Raw genomic sequence first — 25,055 nt, 5'->3', positions numbered from 1 at the left:
AACTGCTTTACAATTGCCTGGTTTTCCTCTTTTACCTTTCTCAAAAAGCACGGACACAGAAAAACCTCTGCCGGTATCAGACTTGGGGACACTAATTTCAGGTTCTGGCTGGGACACAAGTGAAACGCGAGAACATGAATTGCTTGCAAACTACTCGCAACATTGCCCTTCATTGTAGTATCGTAGAGTCATACAGCACAGAAAAGGCCCTTCGGCCCATCAAGTCTGAATCAAGCTACTCATCCCACTTTCAAGCTCCTGGCCTTGAGTGACATTTCAAGTGTTCTTCCACATACTTTATAAAGGTTGTGAGGTTCAACTATTCTCGCAGGCAATGCATTCCAGAATCCCACCACCATCTAAACCAGCTGTCCTTCACCTTAAAATTATGCCCCCTTCAACTAAGGAGAACAGCTGCTTCCTGTCTACCCTTCATAATCCCATATTCCTCAGGTATCCTCTCAGCCTTCACTGCTTGAAAGAAACAAACCCAAGCTGATTCAGCCTCTCTTTATAGCTGAAATGCTCCATCCCTGGCAACATCCTGGTAAATTTCCTTTACACTCCTCCACTGCAATCACATCCTTCCTATACAGTGGTGACCAAAACTGCACACAGTACTCCAGCTGTAATCTAACCACAGTTCTGTACAGCTCCAACAAAACTTCCCTGTTCTTATAAACTATGCCTCAAATGATAAAAGTAAGTGGCCTACATGCCTTAACTACCTCATTACCCACCTTCAAGGATGTGTGGACAAACACCCCAAAATTGCACTATCTCTCCGAGCTTCCTGGTGTCCTAACAATCATCGAGTACTCGCCTGTCTTGTACTTACTTCCTAAATGCACCAACTTACACTTACCAGGTTGAAATTCCATCTGCCAATCTGACCAAATTATGTGTAGCTTCCTGCAACCTTCTTGTTCACTATTTACCTATTGAATCTTTGTGTCATCCGTAAGCTTATTAGCACCGCCCCCCACCGCCGACACACTACTGTTTGTGTGTACGACAATCAATGAAGGACGCAGCATTAATCCCTGAATACACCACAGGACACCAGCCTCCAGTCACACAGACAACGTTCTACCACTACCTTCTGTTTCCTGTCACTAATCCAACTTTAGATCCAATATGCCAAGTTACCCCAGATCGCACACGCTTTTAGCTTCTTTATATGTCTCATGTGACTTTGACAAAGGCTTTGCTTTTTGACAATCCACAGAAACTGTACTCTTCCTCCTTGAAAAATTCAACCTATCTGACAAAGCCCTGCTGACTATCCCTGATCAAACTTTGCCCCACAAAATGGAGAGTAATTCTCTCCTTCAGAACCTTCTCCAATAAATCCCTTACCAGTGATGTCAGACTCGTTGATATGTACTTCCCTGGTTCATCTCTATCTCTAACACTCTTTCTTGAAATGTGGAATCACATTAGCTGTCCTCCACTTCTCTGGAATCTCTCCTGCAACCAGAGAGGAATTATAAATTTGAGTCAAGGCCTTGGTAATTTCCTCCCTTAACTCCCACAACAGCTTGAGACACAACTCATCTGGGCCTGGGGAATTTGTCCACTTTTAAGCCTGGCAAATAGAGAACATAGAGCATTACAGCACAGTACAGGCCCTTCGGCCCTCTATGTTGTGCCGACCTGTCATACCGATCTCAAGCCCATCTAACCTACACTATTCCATCTACGTCCATATGCTTATCCAATGACGACTTAAATGTACCTAAAGTTGGCGAATCTACTACCGTTGCAGGCAAAGCGTTCCATTCCCTTACTACTCTGAGTAAAGAAACTACCTCTGACATCTGTCCTATATCTTTCACCCCTCAATTTAAAGCTATGCCCCTTCGTGCTCGCCGTCACCATCCGAGGAAAAAGCCTCTCCCTATTCAACCCTCTGATTATTTTATATGTTTCAATTAAGTCACCGCGCAACCTTCTACTCTCTAACGATAACAGCCTCAAGTGCCTCAGCCTTTCCTCATAAGACCTTCCCTCCATACCAGGCAACATCCTAGTAAATCTCCTCTGCACCCTTTCCAAAGCTTCCACATCCTTCTTATAATGCAGCGACCAGAACCGTACGCAATACTCCCAAGTGCGGCCGCACCAGAGTTTTGTACAGCTTCACCATAACCTCTTGGTTCCAGAACGCGATCACTCTATTAAGAAAAGCTAAAACACTGTATGCCTTCTTAACAGCCCTGTCAACCTGGGTGGCAACTTTCAAGGATCTGTGTACATGGACACCGAGATCTCTTTGCTCATCTACACTACCAAGAATCTTTGCCTTCCGGTTACTGCTATCCAAGTGCATCACCTCACACTTGTCCGCATTAAACTCCATTTGCCACCTCTCAGCCCAGCTCTGCAGCTTATCTATGTCTCTCTGCAACCTACAGCATCCTGCGTCACTATCCACAACTCCACCAACCTTAGTGTCGTCTGCAAATTTACTAACCCATCCTTCTATGCCCCCATCCAGGTCATTTATAAAAATGACAAACAGCAGTGGACCCAACACCGACCCTTGCTGTACACCACTGGTAACTGGTCTCCAGGATGAACATTTCCCATCAACTACCACCCTCTGTCTTCTTTCAGCAAGCCAATTTCCGATCCAAACTGCTATATCACCCACAATCTCATTCCTCCTCATTTTGTACAATAGCCTACTGTGGGGAACCTTATCGAACGCCTTGCTGAAATCAATATACACCATATCAAACGGTTTACTCTCATCTACCTGTTTAGTCACCTTTTCAAAGAACTCAATAAGGTTTATGAGGCACAATCTTCCCTTCACAAAACCGTGCTGACTATCCCTAATCTAATTATTATTTTCTAGATGATTATAAATCCTATCCCTAATAACCTTTTCCAACACTTTACCAACAATTGAAGTAAGGCTTACTGGTCTATAATTACCAGGGTTGTCTCTACTCCCCTTCTTGAATAGGGGAACCACATTTGCTATCCTGCAGTCGTCTGGCACTATTCCTGTAGACAATGATGAGTTAAAGATCAATGCCAAAGGCTCTCCAATCTCCTCCCTGGCTTCCCTGGCTAATCAGAGAGGGTATCATAGCTACAGAAGCTTCCATTGTCGAGGAAGATCTGCCTACTGAGTCAGTATGGGTGGAAATTAGGAACAGCAAGGGAGTAGTCACCTCGTTAGGGGTTTACTACAGGCCCCCCAATAGCAGCAGGGAGATTGAAGAAAGCATAGGTCGACAGATTTTGGAAAAGTATGGACGCAGTAGGGTTGTTGTAATGGGTGACTTTAACTTTCCTAATATTGATTGGAACCTCCTTCGAGCAGAAGATTTGAATGGAGCTGTTTTTGTAAGGTGTGTTCAGGAGGGTTTCCTAACGCAGTACGTTGACAGGCCGACGAGGGGAGAGGCCATTCTAGACTTGGTGCTCGGAAATGAGCCGGGGCAGTTATCAGATCTTGTGGTGGGAGAGCATTTTGGTGATAGTGACCATAACTGCCTCACATTCTACATAGCTATGGAGAAGGAGAGGATTAGGCAAAATGGGAGGATATTTAATTGGGGAAGAGGAAACTATGATGCGATTAGACATGAGTTAGGAAGCATGGACTGGGAGCAGTTGTTCCATGGTAAGGGAACTATAGACATGTGGAGACTGTTTAAGGAACAGTTGTTGGGAGTGATGAGTAAATATGTCCCTCTGAGACAGGCAAGAAGGGGTAAGATAAAGGAACCTTGGATGACGAGAGCGGTGGAGCTTCTTGTGAAAAGGAAGAAGGTAGCTTACATAAGGTGGAGGAAGCTAGGGTCAAGTTCAGCTAGAGAGGATTACATGCAGGCAAGGAAGGAGCTCAAAAATGGTCTGAGGAGAGCCAGGAGGGGGCACGAGAAAGGCTTGGCAGAAGGAATCCGGGAAAACACAAAGGCATTTTACACTTACGTGAGGAATAAGAGAATGATCAAAGAAAGAGTAGGGCCGATCAGGGATAGCATAGGGAACTTGTGTGTGGAGCCTGAGGAGGTAGGGGAAGCCCTAAATGAGTTTTTTGCTTCTGTCTTTACGAAAGAAACGAACTTTGTAGTGAATGAAACCTTTGAAGAGCAGGTGTGTATGCTGGAATGGATAGAGATAGAGGAAGCTGATGTGCTGAAAATTTTGTCAAACATTAAGATTGACAAGTCGCCAGGCCCGGACCAGATTTGTCCTCGGCTGCTTTGGGAAGCGAGAAATGCAATTGCTTCGCCACTTGCGAAGATCTTTGCATCCTCGCTCTCCACTGGAGTCGTACCTGAGGACTGGAGAGAGGCAAATGTAATTCCTCTCTTCAAGAAAGGAAATAGGGAAATCCCCGGCAATTATAGACCAGCAAGTCTCACGTCTGTCGTCTGCAAGGTGTTAGAAAGGATTCTGAGGGATAAGATTTATGACCATCTGGAAGAGCATGGCTTGATCAAATACAGTCAACACGGCTTTGTGAGGGGTAGGTCATGCCTTACAAACCTTATCGAGTTTTTTGAGGATGTGACTAGAAAAGTTGATGAGGGTCGAGCTGTGGATGTGGTGTATATGGACTTCAGTAAGGCATTTGATAAGGTTCCCCATGGTAGGCTCATTCAGAAGGTCAGGAGGAATGGGTTACAGGGGAACTTAGCTGCTTGGATACAGAATTGGCTGGCCAACAGAAGACAGCGAGTGGTAGTAGAAGGAAAATATTCTGCCTGGAAGTCAGTGGTGAGTGGGTTCCACAGGGCTCTGTCCTTGGGCCTCTACTGTTTGTAATTTTTATTAATGACTTGGATGAGGGGATTGAAGGATGGTTCAGCAAGTTTGCAGACGACACAAAGGTCGGAGGTGTCGTTGACAGTGTAGAGGGCTGTTGTAGGCTGCAGCGGGACATTGACAGGATGCAGAGATGGGCTGAGAGGTGGCAGATGGAGTTCAACCTGGATAAATGCGAGGTGATGCATTTTGGAAGGTCGAATTTGAAAGCTGAGTACAGGATTAAGGATAGGATTCTTGGCAGCGTGGAGGAACAGAGGGATCTTGGTGTGCAGATATATAGATCCCTTAAAATGGCCACCCAAGTGGACAGGGTTGTTAAGAAAGCATATGGTGTTTTGGCTTTCATTAACAGGGGGATTGAATTTAAGAGTCGTGAGATCTTGTTGCAGCTCTATAAAACTTTGGTTAGACCGCACTTGGAATACTGCGTCCAGTTCTGGGCGCCCTATTATAGGAAAGATGTGGATGCTTTGGAGAGGGTTCAGAGGAGGTTTACCAGGATGCTGCCTGGACTGGAGGGCTTATCTTATGAAGAGAGGTTGACTGAGCTCGGTCTCTTTTCTTTGGAGAAAAGGAGGAGGAGAGGGGACCTAATTGAGGTATACAAGATAATGAGAGGCATAGATAGAGTTGATAGCCAGAGACTATTTCCCAGGGCAGAAATGGCTAGCACGAGGGGTCATAATTTTAAGCTGGTTGGTGGAAAGTATAGAGGGGATGTCAGAGGCAGGTTCTTTACGCAGAGAGTTGAGAGAGCATGGAATGCGTTGCCAGCAGCAGTTGTGGAAGCAAGGTCATTGGGGTCATTTAAGAGACTGCTGGACATGTATATGGTCACAGAAATTTGAGGGTGCATACATGAGGATCAATGGTCGGCACAACATTGTGGGCTGAAGGGCCTGTTCTGTGCTGTACTGTTCTATGTTCTATGTTCTATGTTCCCAGAGGATCCGAGGATAAATCCCATCCGGCCCAGGGGACTTATCAATCTTCACACTCTGTAGGATTTCTAATACCTCTTCCTGGTGAGCCTCAATCCCACCTAGTCTAGTAGCCTGTATCTCAATATTCTCCTCGACAATATTGTCATTTTCTAGAGTGAATACTGTCGAAAAATATTCATTTAGTGCTTCCCCTATCTCATCTGACTCCACACACAACTTACCACTACTATCCTTGATTGGGCCTAATCTTACTTTTGTCATTCTTTTATTCCTTAAATACCTATAGAAAGCCTTAGGGTTTACCCTGATCCTATCCGCCAACAACTTCTCATGTCTCCTCCTGGCTCTTCTGAGCTCTCTCTTTAGGTCTTTCCTGGCTACCTCGTAGCCCTCAAGCGCCGTAACTGAGCCTTCACCTCTCATCCTAACATAAGCTTTCTTCTTCCTCTTGACCAGAGATTCCACCTCCTTCATCAACCACAGCTCCCGCGCTCTACTGCTTCCTCCCTGCCTGACAGGTACATACTTATTTAGGACACACAGGAGCTTTTCCTTGAATAACCTCCACATTTCTAAATGTGCCCATCCCCCGCAGTTTCCTTCCACATCCTGTACTCCCTAAATCTTGCCTCATCTCATCGTAATTGCCTTTCCCCCAGCTATAACTCTTGCCCAGTGGTATACACCTATCCTTTTCCATCACTAAAGTGAACAAAACAGAATTGTGATCGCTATCACCAAAGTGCTCACCTACTTCCAAATCTAACACCTGGCCGGGCTCATTACCCAGTACCAAATCTAATGTGGCTTCGCCCCTTGTTGGCCTATCTACATACTGTGTCAGGAAGACCTCCTGCACACACTGGACTAAAACCGACCCATCTATAGTGCTCAAACTATACTGTTCCCAGTCAATATTTGGAAAGTTGAAGTCCCCCACGACAACTACCCTGTCTTTCTCACTCCTATCGAGAATCATCTTTGCTATCCTTTTCTCTACATCTCTGGAACTATTCAGAGGCCTATAGAAAACTCACAACAGGGTGACCTCTCCTTTCCTGTTTCTAACCTCAGCCCATACTACCTCAGTTGACAAGTCCCCAAACATCCTTTCTGCAACTGTAATACTGTCCTTGGCCAACAATGCCACACCTCCCCCACTTTTACTATCTTCTCTGTTCTTACTGAAACATCTAAATCCCGGAACCTGCAACAACCATTCCTGTCCCTGCTCTATCCATGTCTCCGAAATGGCCACAACATCAAAGTCCCAGGTACTAACCCATGCTGCAAGATCACCCACCTTATTCCGGGCGCTCCTGGCATTGAAGTAGACACACTTCAAACCAACTTCTTAGTTGTCAGTGCCATCTTGTGTCCCTGAAACTTGATTTCGGACTACCCTACTCTCAACCTTTTCTATACTCGAACTACAACTCTCAACCTTTTCCATACTCGAACTACATCACTCCCTTTATCACTCTGCTCAAGAGCCTCAGTCCCCCTTCCCAATTAAAGACAGAATTGAAGTACTCATTTAACACCCTACCAATGTCCTCCAGCTCCTCTCACTGACATTCCCTTGGTAGCAAATGGACCCTGCTCTTTCTCTGGGTTATCCTCTTCCTCTTGATATACTTACACAATATTCTATGATTTCTCTTAAAATTTTCGTCAGTTTTTCTTCATACCCCTCTTTGCTCACCTAAATGCCTTAAGATTCTTCCCACCCCCACACTTTCTAAACTCCACTGAGGTTTCCTCTGATTTTGCTGCCTCTGCACCTACTTTTAAAAAAACCCTCTTTTTCTTCTTACCAGTCCTGAATATTCTGAGACATCCAGGATTCTCTGGGCTTACTGCTCCTATATTTCAGTATTACGGGAACTTGTTGAGCCTGCACTCTCCCCATTTCTTTTTTGAACATCCCCCACTCTTCATCTGTAGATTTTCCCACAAGTTCTTAGTTTACTTTGACCAGAGTCTGCCTGATAATAAAATCTGCCTTACCCCAATCCAAGACCGTTTTTTGCAGACCAGCTTTCTTCTTTCATTTAAAAACTTAAAATGTTGAATGTTGAGATCACTAAAATGCTCCCTAATGCTAACACTCACACTCCGCCAGACACACTTCCCACATCCTGCCCTGTCCACGCACAAAGTACTCCACCCCAGAGACAGCCTCTCTCGAATTTCTTTTTTTTAAATCGTCCATCAGATCTCCATCAACATCAAGAGAGGGAAGGTGGGAATGGTACAGCAGTGATCACACAAGCACACTGACTGGAGACCGTCAGAGCACAATATTTACCCTTCAACCACGAGAAAGAATTATCCAGTCTTTAGCTCCTGGTGATCTGGAAATTCCAAATTCCAATTGCAGCCATCAACCAGGCATTCTCCCATCTGTCTCCAACACAAATGACCACCTTCTCCCTGTATCCCACAACATCACCTCCTTAGCACAACCCTCAAGCCCTGAAACATTGGTTCCACTGACCTCGACTCAGTCCGTCTGGACCCCGCAATATTCGACATTCTTCTATCTGTCCAAATGATGAAAACATGACACGGACATCATTCTCATTGCACTTCTTGGAAATCATCCCAACAAACAGCTTTCTGTCCTCCACTGCTGCAATGAAACAAGGAGAATATTTTAGCAACAGTAACGCATGTAGAAAGGCACATACACCAACACTCCTAGTGCCAATAATTACAGCTTAGTTCCTGGAGTGTATGAGTGCAAAAGAGATGATTTGACAGAGTTGTAAGAAAAGTGAGAGTATGTTTGCAAAGGAACTATTCTTACATGCCTGACACAAGGGGACACGGTCTAAAAAAGTAAACACAGACCTTCAGGAGTGAAATTCAGAAACACAGCTAATATGGCCATTGGTAAGCGTATGCAATTCGATCTGAGCAGATCGCTGAGGGGTATAGTTTCCTGTGATGAGAACTAACTCACCATTATTCTTTTCACTATCAGCTGGTTTCATCTGTATAGGATGGTGCATCTGGAGATAGAAAAAGAAAACAATGGATCAATTAATGCTATTCAAGAGTAATCCTGCATTGAAATAAAGTTCAGTATATGTGTGTCCAGGGCTCAAGTTTAAAAAAAATTCAAGCTGATAATCCAGTGGTACACTGAGAGCATGCCACACTGTCAGAGAGTCAGTGCTGAGGGACCAACACACTGTTAGAGGGTCAGTGCTGAGGAAGCCCCATATTGCCAGCAGATTAGTAAAGAGACAGCACTGCACTGTAGCCAGAGCATGGAAGGGTCAAGAGATGGGTGAAAGAGAGCCAAGACCAAGGTTTATTCCAAAAGGGGGAAAGACTTTAACAAAATGACAGCAAGAGTAAATTAGAAGGATAACTACTCTGATGGGAATAAATCAAAAAGACAAAATGTTAAATCCTTTGTTAGGATTATCGAATGTTCCTTTGAAGCCAGAATAAGTACAGAATAAGCACAAGATCAGAGGAGAGCACAGGAGCAAATTGAATGCTTATTAGACCTTTCAAAAGGTAGTCTCTGTGCTCTTTTGCTCATATCTCTAACAATGTTCTTCCACAGGTTATGAGTGAATCTGTATTGTCACTCAATCAGGCAGTGCATGCCAAACTTTAACCTCAGGAAGCCTCTGCTACTTCCAACAATCCCATTAAATCCATGCCTTCCCATTAACAACCATTCAAATGTCTGAAATAATCTCCTCCATTTACACTGTCTAAACACTCCACTATTTTCATAACCTCCACCAAATCTCTTCGAACTTAAACAGGTAGTTTACAGCACACAAGACCACTCATCAAGTGTAACTGTGCAATCCAATTAAGTTAATCAATTAAATCTCTCATTCCGGGTCTGCCATAAAGTGCCATGCCTACAAAGGTTGATCTATTTGTTCACAGATGTGAATGTCTCTGGCTGGACTAGCATTTGTTGCCCATTCCCAATTGCCCACAGTCAACCCCATTTGCTGTGGGTCTAGAGTCATAGGTAGCAGAGACCCTAAAGGCCTTTCATAAATCATGCAGGGTTTTATGACAATCAACTGCGGTTACACAGAATCATAAAACCTCTACAACCCAGAAAGAAGCCATTCAGCCATTAAGTACACACCAACCCACTGAAGAGCATCCCACTCTATCCCCGTAACCCCATATTTACTGGGGCTAATCCATCAGCCTGCATATTTCTGAACACTATGGGGCAATCTAGCATGGCCAATCCACCGAAACCGCACTTCTTTGGACTGCGGCAGGAAACCAAAGCACCCAGAAGAAACCCATGCAGACACGCCGAGAACATGCAAACTCCACACAGTCAAAGGCCGAAAATCAAATCAGGGTGTCTGGCACTGTGAGGCAGCACTGCTAACCACTAAGCCACCATGCTACCGATACGGTGGGATTCAAACCCATGTTTCCAGAACATTAGCCTGGGGTTCAGGATTACCAGCCCAATTTGAAAAATGACAGTCTGTTGTCGACACCGTTTTGGAGCAGTGAGTTCCACATTCTCACACAACCTCTAGATGGAGACACTGTCATTAATTCCTTCAAACAGAAGCTCAAAATGCTTGCTATTTGGTTCTTGACCCCTCTAATGGAAATAGATCATTTCTATCTATTTTGTCAGGCTCCCTGAATTTTAATTTTAAAATTTCAATTGTGCACATCTCAATTTTATTCCCCTCAGCCCCCTTTGTTCCAAAGACCCCAGCTATTCAAATCTTCAACCCTTCCTTGATCACTAACCTTCTCCTCATGGATGCATCCTTGTAAATTTTGCATTCCTGTCCTTCGACGTTCATCTATCTGTAACACAGCAGCCAGACTGCACACAGTCTGCAGTCTGATTAGCATTCTACGATAACCTCCTCACTCTTAACACACTCAACCATGGCATTTTTGGAAAATATTCCATACAACTTCTTAACCATTCGGTACAGATACTCTCAGGGATCTATGGATACATAATTCCAGGTCTGCAGTCATAGGTAGCATCTCCATATTCTCCCATTAACTATGCAGACCTTTGCTTCATTTGCCCTTTCCATTCGCACCTTCCCACAATTTCTACATGAAACTTCACTTGTTTTGTCTGTCTCTCCGCCCAGGCCATCGAGACCTGTCGGCAGCTCTAGGGACCGCTCCTCAACGTCAATTTCTTTTTGTTGACCAAAGGGTCTGTTTCCATGCTGTATATGCTATGGCTATATGTTAAAATGCTATTACTCAATGCTCCTTAAATTCAAACCTAAACAAATGATTTACATTAAAAAAAAATCAAAATTCCACTGGAACTATTTTCCATTCACAAAACAGAGTTCTTGACACAGAGAGTGGTGGGCATGTGGAATACACTGCCGGAGTGGTCATGGAGTCAAATACATCAGAGACATTTAAGCAACTCTTAAGTAAGCATGTAGATGATAGTATAATGTAGGGTATGGAGGGTAGTTTGATCTTAGTAGGATTATCGGTCAGCACAACAGCCCGAAGGGCCTGTACTGTGCTGTACTGTTCTATGTTCTATGTATGTTTGAAAACCTCATTCAACTACTAGCTTTCACTTCTTTGAGTCTGATCCAACTTTGGATTCAAACTGTCACTTACTCATGGATCTTTGAGCTTTGAATGTTGTAATCACTCCACCACAAAGGATCTTGACTGAGGCCTCTCTGAAATCCATGCAAACCTCAGTTACGCTCATCCACAAATTCCTCAAATTCAATCAAGTTTAATCAAGATGCAAATTTCTGTCATCAAATTCATGGAGACAGTTCCTCGAGTGGATCTACCTTTTCCGGGCTACCCTTCAGCTACTTAGAAATGTAAGAGACTTTTCTTAACTCTGTTTGCCAAAGACAGGTCATAATCCCTTTTAGCCATCATAATTCCTTATTTGAGTTTTTTTCTGCTATCTTTGCGTTCTGTCTTCAGTTTCCTAAACCTTACGCATGCCTCATTTTTGACTAAGCTCTCAATTCCTCTTGTCAGCTAAGGTTCTCAAATCTTGCCATCATTATCCTAATGCTTTGCTTCTTCGGCCAATCACCTTCAATTTGCGCCCTCTGGTTCTCCATTCTTCTACTAATAGAAAGAGTTTCTACCTGTTCATACAATAATTTTGAATAGCTCAACCAAATGACCCCTCAGCCTTTTCTTTGCCAAGGAAAACAGTTTCAACTTGTCAAATCTGTCCTTAGAAATAAAGCTCTTCATTCCTGATACCATTCTCATCAATCTTTTTTGTACCGTCTCCAATGCCTGCACACCTTTGTGAAATTGAGTGTCCGGCACTGCACCTAATCCTACTACATATGTTAACATTACCACTTTGGTACTGTGTCATTAATGATATTAACCACACTTCCAAGCTGTCCTCCCAGTTTCTATCTGCCTCTCCACTTCTTTTGAGTTGTACCATTCATTGTAAGTTGAATCCTTGCATTCTTCCCATGAAAATGAATCAATTCACATAAACTTCATCAGCCATTACCTGCCTGTTCCAATAATTTGCCCTTTTGACTTTTAACACTTTCTGCTCATAGCTGACAAAACATTGAAGTTTCTTCTAATTTGTAAATTCTGAAACCGTGCCCTATACACCAAGTCCAGACCACTAATACGTGCTAAGCTGACTGAAGATCCTAACACTAATACCCGGGGAAGTTGGGAGAGCTGGAGAGGTTAATCCATTCAGAATATTCAAAGCTGAATCGGCATGCACATACTCACCCCAGGCAGAATCTTCATATTGTGAAGAGCGTTTTGTGCTTCCAATGCTGCCTTACGAGTATAAAACGTTACAAAGCAACAACCTAAAAAGAAAGGCATAGAGTCAAGAGTAGGAAAGTTTCCCTTCCCTTGGGACCCTTCTCACCTGCTCTAGCAATGATCAATCCTTGACGCCCCAGTTTCCACTTCAGGTGTTGTGAACGGGCCAAGTCCTAGAAAAGTAGCAGTGTCCTATTTGCCACTTCATCCTGTCCCAGACTGACACAAGCCTGTATAACTAGACTCTTAGATCGGGTGTTAACTCCTCCTTCCACACACCATGAAAGCTGCAGCTGCTATACCAGCCATTCAGCAACCGCAGATTCCTCACCAAATGCACCGGCACAATCCCTTAGGAGGGATCCAGAGCCCAAAGCTATTTCAGCCATCACACTCAGTGGTCAGCACACTCAATGCCCACCTCTCTTTTCCAGTCCTCCTCCCTGATCTGAAGTTTATTATATACCTTCATAATGATGTAAGGACATCACAAACAGTTATGCAGACGTAAGTGCATTTGGATTTCCAAAAAGCAAACAATAAGGTACCACTTAAAAGATTCATACACAAGGTAATCCCTTGTGTTTGGGGTGATATATTTTCTGGTTTGGCTAATCAACAGATACAGTCAAGATAAAAAGTTGTTTAAATTGCAATGATTAGAGGGCCACAGGAATCAGTGCTGTGGCCCCAACTATTTCTGATCTGTATTACTGGCTGAACGAAGACACCAAACGCATTGTAGCCAAATTTGTTGGCATATATAGGTACAGACATATATATAGATTGGCTCAATGAATGGGTAAAAATTGACGAATTGGGCTATAATTTGGGAAAATGAGAAGCTGTTCAGTTTGACAGGAAGACCAGGAAAGCAAAATATTATTTCAATGGACAGAAACTGAAGAATGGTGTGCTGCAGAGGGATCCGACTGTCCTTGTTCATCAAAGTTAGCATGTAGGTATACCAATTAATTAGGAAGGTGAATGGAATGTTGGCCTTCACTGCAAGGGGAATACAGTATAAAAGTAAAAAAAAAGTCTTGCCACAACTGCAAAGGTCATTGATGAGAATGCACTAAGAGTACAGAGTACTCCTTAAAGAGGGATAATACTTCCACTGGAAGTAGATCAAAATTCAGTCAGGTGTCTCCTATGATGGAGGGTTGGTCTTGTGAAGAAAGGTTGGGCCTGTATTCATTGGAGTTTTGAGGAATGAGAGCTGATCTTATTTGAACATCCTGAGGAGCTGTTCGACAGGGTGGATGCTGAAAGGATGTTTCCCCCTAGTGAGAGCACCTCAAACTAAGGGATATAGTTTCAACTAGAAAAGGTCGCACATTTAAGACAGCAATGAGCAAGAATTCTTCTGCCAGGTAGTTGTTCTTCTGTGAAATCCTCTTCCCAGACAACACTGAATTTATTCAAGGCTGATTCTTTTTTTTTGGGGGGGTCAAGGTCAATAATTAGATCAGATATGATCTTACTGAGACCGAGTAAGCTGAAGGGTAAATGGCCCACTCCTGCTCCTACTTTTTATTTTTTAGGTGGCAAAATTAAGACATCTGATTGTATTCCTAAATTGCCATTGGCATCAATACTCAGAACAAGGAGTATCCCAGAATGATACAAGTTAAGGAGGCACCACAAGCAAGCACAGTATGAGAGGTGATAATGGGAACTGAAGATGCTGGAGAATTCAAGATAACAAAGTGTGGAGCTGGATGAACGCAGCAGGCCAAGCAGCATCTCAGGAGCACAAAAGAGGATGAAGAAGGGTCTAGGCTCGAAACGTCAGCTTTTGTGCTCCTGAGATGCTGCTTGGCCTGCTGCGTTCACCCAGCTCCACACACAGTATGAGCGCTTTGGGCTCCTAACAGCCCAGTCTCTGCATGTGGATAAACTAACCACAAGGCAGTATTTCAATTTGCTCTTTACGAGGAAAAAATGTAACCATTAAACCACAAAACACACTGCATGGAGTTGAACCTTGTATTTGTTGAACAGCCTCCCAGAAACTTGGTGTTAGAAGGCAAGTACTGAAGACAAAGCACAGCAGATTTGGCAAGCTCACCTTTACTCTGAGGGGGATTCTGACTCCTGTCTCGAAGCACATTGATTTCATATACAGCACCATACTGTTCAAAGAGTTCTTTCAGTTCCTTCTCTGACCAAGACCGTGGAATCTGACCGACGAACATCTTGATGGAGTCGATGTCGGGCTGGTCGGAGTGATCCAGAGACCCATTCATCTTCTTTGATCTAGGCAAAGCAAAAAGTAGCATCATGGTAAGAAATCACAGACCGACAGATGTGGGGAAGCATTAGGTTGTGCTGGGTTACAGACAGCTGTGAGGAGATGGGGCAACAAGACAGCACAGGCCTCACTCCCTTTCAGCAGCCTCTCTGGCAGCAAACCAATGATCACTTAATGAAATGCTCCCTGGCTAAGTCTTGATTGAGCACATCTTTCAACAACATTTACATAGATGATTTGGAGCTAGGGACTAAGTGTGGTCTGTCAAAATTTGCAGATGACACTAAGGTGAGTGGTAGAGCAAAGTGTGCAGAAGACACTGAAAGACTATCTATATCCCTCTGCAGGCTAAGTGAGTGGGCAAAGGTCTGGCAGATGGAGTACAATGTTGATAAGTGTGAGGTCATCCATTTTGGTAGGAATAACAGCAAGAAGGATTATGTTTTAAATGGTAAAAAATTGCAGCACGCTGCTGTGCAGAGGGACTTGGGTGTCCTTGTGCATGAATCGTTAAAAGTAGGACTGCTGGTGCAGCAGGTAATTAAAAAGGCAAATGGAATTGTGTTGGCCATTGCTAGAGGGATGGAGTTTAAAAACAGGGAGGCTCTGCTGCAGCTGTATAGGGTCCTGGTGAGGCCACACCTGGAGTAGTGTGCGCAGTTTTGGTCTCCTTACTTGAGATGAGATATACTAGCACTGGAGGGGGTGCAGAGAAATTCACTCGGTTGATTCCAGAGTTGAGAGGACTGGATTATGAGGACAGACTGAGTAGGCTGGGATTATACTCATTGGAATTCAGAAGAATGAGTGATCTTATAGAAACATATAAGATTATGAAGAGAATAGATAAGGTGAAGGCAGGGAGGTTGTTTCCGCTAGCAGGTGAAACGAGGACTAGAGGGCATCGGCTCAAAATAAAGGGAAGCAGATGTAGGACTGAGGTCAGGAAGAACTTCTTCACCCAAAGGGTTGTGAATCTGTAGAATTCCCTGCCCGGTGAAGCGGTTCAAGCTACCTCGCTGAACGTTTTTAAGGAAAGGCTAGATAAATTTTTGAACAGTCAAGGAATTAAGGGTTATGGTGAGTGGGCGGTTAAGTGGAGCCGAGTCTCCAAAAGATCAGCCATAATCTTATTAAATAGCGGGTCAGGCTCGAGGGGCCAGATGGCCTATTCCTGCTCCGAGCTCTTATGTAATCTAAAACTCTGAAGTTTCAGGTCATGATACTCATGTCAAATCCCCTCCAATATACCTCCTCTCAAGACAGACAGTTTTTGGGCAATCCTGACTGCTGACCATAGAATCATACAGTACAGAACAGATGCTTCAGTCCACTGAGTCTGTGCCACCGAAAACGTCATAAAACTGTATTAGTCCCACTTTCCCATGTTAAGCCCACGCCTTGAATGCCACAACATTTCAACTGCTCATCCAAGTACTTTTAAAATGTTGAGGATTCCTGCTTCAACTACTCTTTCAGGTAGTGTACTCCAGATTCCTACCACTTTCTGGGTGAAAAAGCTTTTCCTCAAATCCACCCAAAACATCTTGTCTTTCACTTTAAAATTATGCCTCTTGTGCGCGATGGAACACTCCCCAGAAGCCTGGATGGGTGCAGCTTGAACAACACAAGAAGTTGACACTGTCCAAGGCCAGGCAGCTGGCTGACAGCCACAACCTCCATTCCCTCCACCATCAATGCTCAGTTGCAGCAGCGTATACCAACTACATGAATGACTGCAGAAATTTATCCAGGGTCTGTAGACAGCACCTTCTGAACCAACAATACCTCGAGGAGGATTAGGACTGCAAGACCACCGCCTACAAAGCTCTCTCCAAGCCACTCGCCATCCTGACTTGGAAATATATAACCCTTCTATCAAAATGTGGTGTTTCGCCCAAGTATCTGTTTGCTTTGCTCTTCTGGATGGAAGTAATCGTGGGTTTGGTAGGTGCTGTCTAAGGATACTTGTTGAACTTGTGCAGTGCATCTTGCAGACAGTGCACAGTGTTCCCTCTGAGTGCCAGTGATGGAGAAACAATGTTTGTGGATGTGATGCCAATCAAGAAGGCTGTTTTATCCTTGATAGTGTCAAGTTTCTTGGATGTTTTCGAAGTTGCACTCCTCCAGGAGTGGGGAGTATTCCATCACACTCCTGACTTGTGTCTTGTAGATGGTGGGCAGGCTTTGGGAGTCAGAAGGTGTGTCACTGTAGTATTACTAGCCTCTGAGCTGCTCTTGTAGCCATTGTTTTTATGCTGGAGTCCAATTCAGTGTCTGGTCATTGGTAATCTCCAGGATGTTGATAGTGGGAAATTCAGTGATGGTAACACCATTAAATGTCGAGGGGCAGTGGTTAGATCATCTCTTACTGGTGATGGCTATTGCCTGGCATTTGTGTGGCATGAATATTACTTGCCACTTTCCAAGCCCCATGCTGAAATACTGTCCAGATCTTGTTGCCTTTGAACATGGACCAGTTCGGTATCTGGGGTGTCACAAACGGTGCTGATCGTTTTGCAATCATCAGCAAGCATCCGCACTCTGACCTTACGATAGAGGGAAGGTCAGTGATGAAGGAGCTGAGATGACCAAACTTCAACCACAATCACGTTCCTTTGTGCTGGGTATGACTCCACATAGCAAAGACATTTCCCTTAATATCTATTGGCTCTAGTTTTGCTCCAGCTCCTTGATGTCAAGGACTATTTTCTCATACCTCATTTGTAGAATTCACCAGAGGAGTTTTTATTTTGTCAGGTAGATTCCAATGCTGTAGCTGTACACAAACAATTTTGCTAAGGGAGCAGCAAATTCTGGAACATGGGTTTTCAGCGCTATTGCTGAAATGTTGTCACGGCCCATAGTCTTTGCAGTATCTAGTGCTTCCAGCCATTTCTTGGCATCACGTTAAATGAATCGAATTCGAGTCATCAAAATCTGTAGAAAAAGGCCTTTTGGCCCATTGTGTCCGTGCTGGTCAAAAACAACCACCTACTATAATCCCAATTTCCAGCATTTGAGTCTTGTATGCTTTGTCATCACAAATGCATAAAAACTTAGGAAATGCCATGAGCACATTGGCCTCCACCACCTTTAGAAGCAGTGAGTCTCTGATTACCACCACCCTCTGGCTGAAAAAGTTTTTCCTCACACTTTCTCTAAACCTTCTGCTCTATACCTTCAATCTATGCCCACTAATCAGTGATCCCTCCATTAAAAGAGAGAAGTTCCTACCTATGCCCCTCATAATCTTTGGCATCTCAATCATGTCTTCTCTCAATCTCCTCTGCTCTTAGGAAAACAATCCTAGACTGTCCAATCCCTCTTCACGACTGAAACACTCCAGGCCAAGGAACATCCTGGTAAACCCCCTCTGCACCTCAGGTTAATACGGTAGTTAAGAACATTTGCCTTCATTAGTCATAGCATAAATTTAAGAGCAGGGCAGATATGTTGGAGCTGTACAGAACTTTGATTAGGCTACTATTGGTATACTGAGCGTAATTCTGGTCATGACACTCTTGGCAGGATTGGATTGCACTGGAGGGGCTGCAAAGGAGATTCACCAGGATGTTACCAGAGACAAAACATTTCAGGTTTGAAGAGAGGCTGGAGATGCATGGGTTTTCTTCTTTGGAACAGATAAGTTTGGAGTAGAGATGTAGGAGGGTGGCAGCTGTTCCCCTTAGTTGAAACGTCAAGGCGACATGATTTCAAAGCAGAAGGCAAAAGCTTTAGAGGGGCTTTGAGGAAAACTTTTCTAACCCAGTGGATTGTGGGGGTCTGAAATGCATTGACTGAGTGTAGTTGAGTTGGGAAACCTTGCAGCTTTTAAAAAGTACTTGGACGAGCGCTTGAAGTGTCCTAACATTCATGCCAATGGGAAAGTGGAATAGTGTAGGCAGTAGCATATTTTTAGTGATACAGACTTGATGGAACGAAAGCCATCTCCACTGCTTCACATCCCTTTTATAATGTGGACTCCAGAACTGCACGCAATACTCTAGCTGTGGCCTAGTCAATAACTTACATAGTCCCAGTATAAGCTCCCTGCTCTTGCAACTCTATGTCTCAACTAATAATATCCCATATGCTTCACTTCCCCATCTGTCCTGTTACCTTAAAAGAACCTTTGCACATGCACACACTCATCATGTATTCCTTGCCTCATTTATCCTGCCCAAGTGCATCGCCTCACATTTATCCAGATTAAATCCTATATACCACCAAACAACTCATCTGACCAGCTCATACATTCTCTTGCAGCCTAAGGCTGTCTTCTTCACTATCTACCACTCCACCAATTTTTGTATCATCTGCAAACTTACTGGCCAATCCTCCTACATTCAGTGTAAATCATCTGCATGTACCATAAACAGCAAGAGCCCTAACTTTGACCCCTGTGGAACACCACTGGACACAGACATCCAGAGGGAAAAGCAGCCCTCAACTATCACCAAATCACTCAGCCAAATTGAGGATCTATTTGCCAGATTTCCTGGGATCCCATGGGCTCTTGCCTTTGTTATCAGTCTCCCATGCGGGGCCTTATCAAAAGCCCTGCAGAAGATCAAGTAGATGATATCAAAAGTACTGTCCTCATCTATATATCTGATTACCTCTTCAAAAAAATTCAATTTAGTCAGACATCACCTCCCCTTAACAAAACATGCTGGCTGTTCTTGATTAATCCCCAACTCTCCAAATGCAGATTCATTCTGTCACTCAGAATTGCTTCCAAGTTTCCACCTCTCTGAGGTTAGACTGAACAGCCTGTAGCTCCCTTGTTTCCTTCTTGAATAATGGTATCACATTAGCTGTCGTTCATTCTCTTCTTGTGGCTTGAGAAGAATTGAAAAATTTTTAAGCACCTCTGCTATTTCCTCCCTTGCCTCACCCAACAACCTGGGATACATTTCATTTGTCCCTGGTGACTTATCTAGTTTTAGGCCTGCCAGATCACTCAAAATCTCTCTCTGTTATGTTAATTTCTTTCATTGTATCATAGACCTCCTCCCTATCATCCCTCTTACGAGTCAAAGTATTTATTTAGAACCCTACCTACATCCTCAGGCTCCATACACAAATGACCACTGCAATCCTTAACGGGTGATATTCTTTCCCTCATCATACTTTCACCTTTAATGTGTCTATAAAACAACTTAGAATTTCCTTTATATCACCGGCCAGTATCCTTTCATATCCCTTTTAGCCTTCAATCATTTTTTAAGAAGTTCCCTCTTGAAAATTTTATAGTCCTTAGGGCTTCTGTCATTTTGAGCCCTTGGTAAGTGCCACGTCTCCCTTCTTCTCTCAATCAAATGTTGCACATCTCTTGATATCCAAGGTTCACAGGATTTGATGGTCCAAACCTTTTCTTTATTGGAACATGTCAACACATCCGCCTTATTCATCAGAATCTAAACGTTAAAAGCATTTTGCTGTTTGGCATGCAAATAATTCTGTTCTGTACAATCCACAGGTTGACACCTCCTTTGTGACCATGCCTGGTCCTCCTCCTGCACTCTTCACTGAATTGCAGTTGATTCCTTGGTTTGATGGCAAGGGTACAGTAGGGGGGAAATATACCAGACCAAGAACTTCCAGATTGCATTAGAGTATGATTCTGCTGCTACTGAAGTCCCACGGAGCCTCATGAACGCCAAGTCTTGAGCTGCTAGATCTGTTTGAAGTCTACTCCATTTAGCAAAGTGACAGTCCCACACAACACAATGGAAGGCATTCTCAAAGTGAAGGCAGGACTTGGTCTCCACAAGGCCTGTGCAATGGTCACTCTTAGATCATGGACATTTACATCTGCAGGTGGCAGACTGGTGAGGGTGAGGTCAAGAATTTTTTTTCTTCTTGTTGGCTCCCTCACTACCTGCTGCAGACCAAGTCTTAATATCAATGTCCTTTAGGACCTGACCAACAATCAGCAGCACTGTTACCTAGCCGCTCTTAGTGGTTGACATCAAAATCTCCCACTCAGCACTCTTGCCACCCTCAGTGCATCCTCCAAGTGTTGCTCAACATAGAAGGGTATTGATTCAGCAGCCAAGGGGAGGCAGTTTGTGGTAATCAGCTGGGGGCTTCCATGATGTGATACCATGAAACTTCACGGGGTCTGGAGTCAATATTGAGAATTCCCAGACAACTTTCTCCTTACTGTATGTCACTGTAGCACAGCCTCAGCTGGGCCTTTACATGGCTTATGAAAATTATTATGGGCAACCTTAGAACATAGAACAGTACAGCACAGAACAGGCCCTTCAGCCCACAATGTTGTGCCGACCATTGATCCTCATGTATGCACCCTCAAATTTCTGTGACCATATACATGTCCAGCAGTCTCTTAAATGACCCCAATGACCTTGCTTCCACAACTGCTGCTGGCAACGCATTCCATGCTCTCACAACTCTCTGCGTAAAGAACCTGCCTCTGACATCCCCTCTATACTTTCCACCAACCAGCTTAAAACTATGACCCCTCGTGCTAGCTATTTCTGCCCTGGGAAATAGTCTCTGGCTATCAACTCTATCTATGCCTCTCATTATAATACATCATTAATACACAGATTGATCAAATGAAACAAGTAACAATGCCAGGGAAGAATTATTCCTGGGGTATGTAAGAGATAGTTTTCTGGATCAATATATTAAGCAACTAACCAAAGAACAGGTCATCCTAAACAAGTTGTGTCAATTACTCCTTTCTCATTATAACTTAACTGTGCAAGGCCCTTTCGAGCAAAATGACTGCACTATGATAGAATTCTTCATCAAGATGGAGAGTGAGATAGTTGACTCTAAGACCCTGAATCTAAATAGAGGAAATGATGATATTATGAGGTGCAAACCAGCTATGACAAATTAGGAAAGGTTACTTTGAACAGCTCAGGATGAACTCAATTCTTTATTCCTGTCTGGTTCAAAAATCAAGTGAGAAACATGGCCTGAGTATGGCTAACAAGGGAAAATAGAGATAATAATCGATCCAAGGAAGAGGCAGACAAATTGACCATTAAAAAGCAGCAGACCTGAAGACTGGGAGCAGTTTACATTTCAGCACAGGAGGACAAAGGGATTGATTAAGAGTGAGATAATAAATTATAAGGATAAATTTGCAGGGAACAGGCAAACTGTTTGTATAAACTTCTACAGGCATGTGAAGAGAAAAAGATTAGTGATGACAAATGTAGGTCCTTTACAGTCAGGAACAAAGGGAAGTTAGAAAGAGGAGCAAAGAGACAGTAGAACTAAATATATATTTTGATTCCGTCTTTACAAAGGAGACGACAAATGGTAGCGATCAGAGGGTTTAGCGAGAGAGAGAAGAAATGAGCATTAGCAGGGAAATGAAATCTGGGGAAACAGATGGAATTAAAGGCCCACAAATCCCCAGTTCCTGACAATTTACATCTCAGTACTTAAGGAAATGGTCCTAGAAATACTAAAATGAGTTGACGGTTATTCTTTAAGATTCCATAGACTCTGAACAGTTCCTATGAGCTGGAGGGTAGCAAGTGTAGCCTCTGTATTTAAAAGGGTAAGAGAAGATGGAAATATAGACAAGTTAGCCTTACTGGTAGGGAAAATGCTACAGAGTCCATTATAAGAGAATTAATAGCAGAGCACTTGGAAAAGAGTGACAGAATCCAACAGAGTCAACATGAACAGGGTTTGAGTGAAGATTTGTAACTCGGGCGCTAGTTATTAGATGTTGGTATGTTTGTTGAGCTGGGAGGTTTGGTAGCAGACATTTTGTTCCCTCTCTAAGTGCATTAAGATAGCAACTGACCAGGGTTAAAGGCCCAGTAGATACCATGGACAGGATGAATGTAGTTTACAGGATACCATGCAGAGATTGCACAAAACACTACGTGGGACAAATAGGCAGACAACTAGCTACCCGCATCCACTAACACCAGTTAGCAATGAAATGACACGACCAGATGTCCTTTGTTTCAATACACACGGACAAGATAAAACATCACTTTCAACTGGGGCAATACTACTATCATAAGACAGAGGACATCCAGGAAATTCTTGGCATTCATCCATGGACTCCAACAAACATCTCGAATTAGACCCGATATACCAACCATTACAACGCACAACCGGAACTGGCACCTACCAGAAGCAGCAAAAACCAGACCATATGAATTTGAACCAGCACATGACAACAGTACTTCAGAGGAGGCTCCACAGCACTGAGGATGTCACTTTGTAAGGGGACGAAACATCTGCTATCAAACCTCCCAGCTCAGCGAACACACCAACATCTAAAGTCGTGGATTGTACATGACAAAAGTATGCTCGACAAATCTACTGAAATTTTGCGACATGTAAATAGGAGAGTTGGGAAGAGAGAACTAATGGACGTGGTTTACTTGGATTTTCAGAAGGATTTCGATAAGGTCCCACGTAAGAGGCTAATCTGTAAAACTAAAGCACGTGGGATTGGGGCACTGTACCAATATAGATAGAGAACTGGTTGGCAGACAGGAAATAAAGAGTAGGATTAAATAGGGCAGTTTACAAGTGGCAGCGGGGACTAATGGATTACAGCAGAGTCGAGTGCTGGGATCCCAGTTTTCCACAATATGCATTAATGATTTTGATGAAGGAATTAGATGTAATGTCTCCAAATTTGCTGATGGTGCAAAACTGGGTGGGCGAGTGAACTGAGGGGAGGTTGGCAAGGTGCATCAGTGTGAGTTAGACAAGTTAAGTGAGTAAGCAAATGCACAACAGATGAAGTATGTGGATATATCTGAGATATCCACTTTTGTAGCAAAAGCAGGAAGGCAGATTATCTGACTCGCAATAGATTAGGAAAGGGGGAAGGTACAATGGAACCTGGGTAACCTTCCACACTCATCACTGGAAGGAAACAGGCAGGTGCAGCAAGCAGTCAAGGTTACAAATGCTACGTTGGCATTCACAGCAAGAGAATTAGAGTGCAGGTACAGGAATGTGTTACAGCAATTACCAATTGAGATCACGCAGTTTTGAGTCTCATCTGAAACAAGATTTTCTGGGTACATAGGATGCTCACCAGACTGATTTCTGGAATGGCAGAGCTGACGTACAAAGAGACACTGGATTGATTAGATCTATATTCACTGGAATTTTCAAAAACGAGGGGGGAGAATCTCATTTAGATCTTATTGGTTTCAAAGAACTAGACAAGGTAAATGCACAAAAGACCAAGGGGTGCAGAAACAGGGGTCACAGTTTAAGGATACAGAGTAGGGCATTGAGGACTAAGATAAGGAGAAATCTCTTCACCCAGAGTAATGAAATCTCTCCCACACCAAGTAGTTGGAGCCAGGCAGAGCGCAAGCTCGAGCACAAGCGCAGGCGGAGCACATGCATGAGGGCACAGGGTCTGATGGAAAGTGCAAGCAAGGATTGTATAAACAGCGGGTGAAAGGATGTGATAATCATGCAGAGGGGAAGGGTGTGCAGGCAATACAGTGAGCAAGCAACGGCGCAAGGGTTTGGGCAGAGTGTGTGAGAGCTGTGCAGAAGGCAAGCAAGTGAGATAACCAAGTGGATAGTTTGCAAAAGAATGCAGGGACCGAACAGAGAATAAGCATTCAAGTTCGAGTGTCAGAAGATCGGAGACAGAATGATCGAATGCTGGCAAAGCATTTCCATGGTAAAAGCTTATCACAGAGCCCTAACAGCATGAGCCACAAACTGCACAAAAGCTGGGCTTCGTACTCACACAGAATTGGAACTCAGGGTGCAGTGGTCCACCATCATCTCCGGTAAGAAGTCCAGTTTGAAGGAAGACATTATCAAAGGCAAGACTAACAGCAGTAACAGGAGAAGGGCCACAAGTTTTCAAAATGGGAACAATAAAAATGCTTTTTCTTTTAAAAAACTCTGCAGACAAATGGAGACAGGTGCAGCAGGCTAGGACACAGCTCACACATTTGTGTGTGTGCGCACTTGACAGCTCAGACCACAGCAGCTGGAGAACCGTGCGGGGGGAGGGAGGGGGAGAGAGAGAGGGGGGAAGAGAGAGAGAGAGAGAGAGAGAGAGAGAGAGAGAGAGAGAGAGAGAGAGAGTGTTGGAGTTGAGATTTGTAGGACCGGGAAGACACGTAACGGACAGCTCAGACTGAACAAACACACTACAGCAGGTTGGAGCAGCAACTGGGTGAAGCAGGAGGCAATGTAGCACATACAGTCTCACCCTGACACAATAGAAACTGCTGAGCCATCAGGGCCTTTGTAGAATGTACAAC

General features: G+C 43.8%; 1 protein-coding gene across 1 annotated transcript in view; it reads right to left on the bottom strand.

The window, feature by feature from the left end:
• The window catches only part of LOC125459256 (CUGBP Elav-like family member 1), a 93,065-nt gene extending 68,450 nt beyond the window's left edge, over positions 1–24,615 (bottom strand). Inside the window, exons 1-5 of the mRNA XM_059652222.1 lie at positions 24,530–24,615; positions 14,608–14,795; positions 12,495–12,577; positions 8,707–8,755; positions 8,239–8,373 (exon numbers count right to left, since the gene is read on the bottom strand). Of these exons, the coding sequence (XP_059508205.1) occupies positions 8,239–8,373; positions 8,707–8,755; positions 12,495–12,577; positions 14,608–14,795; positions 24,530–24,600 (526 nt within the window). The 5' untranslated portion in view covers positions 24,601–24,615. The remainder of the gene's footprint in view (positions 1–8,238; positions 8,374–8,706; positions 8,756–12,494; positions 12,578–14,607; positions 14,796–24,529) is intronic.
• Between the last annotated feature and the right edge of the window lie 440 nt (positions 24,616–25,055).

This window comes from Stegostoma tigrinum, chromosome 17, assembly GCF_030684315.1.
Source record: "Stegostoma tigrinum isolate sSteTig4 chromosome 17, sSteTig4.hap1, whole genome shotgun sequence".
NCBI lineage: Eukaryota > Metazoa > Chordata > Chondrichthyes > Orectolobiformes > Stegostomatidae > Stegostoma > Stegostoma tigrinum.
The sequence above is the reverse complement of the archived record's forward strand: the minus strand, read 5'-3'. Positions and strand labels throughout refer to the sequence as shown.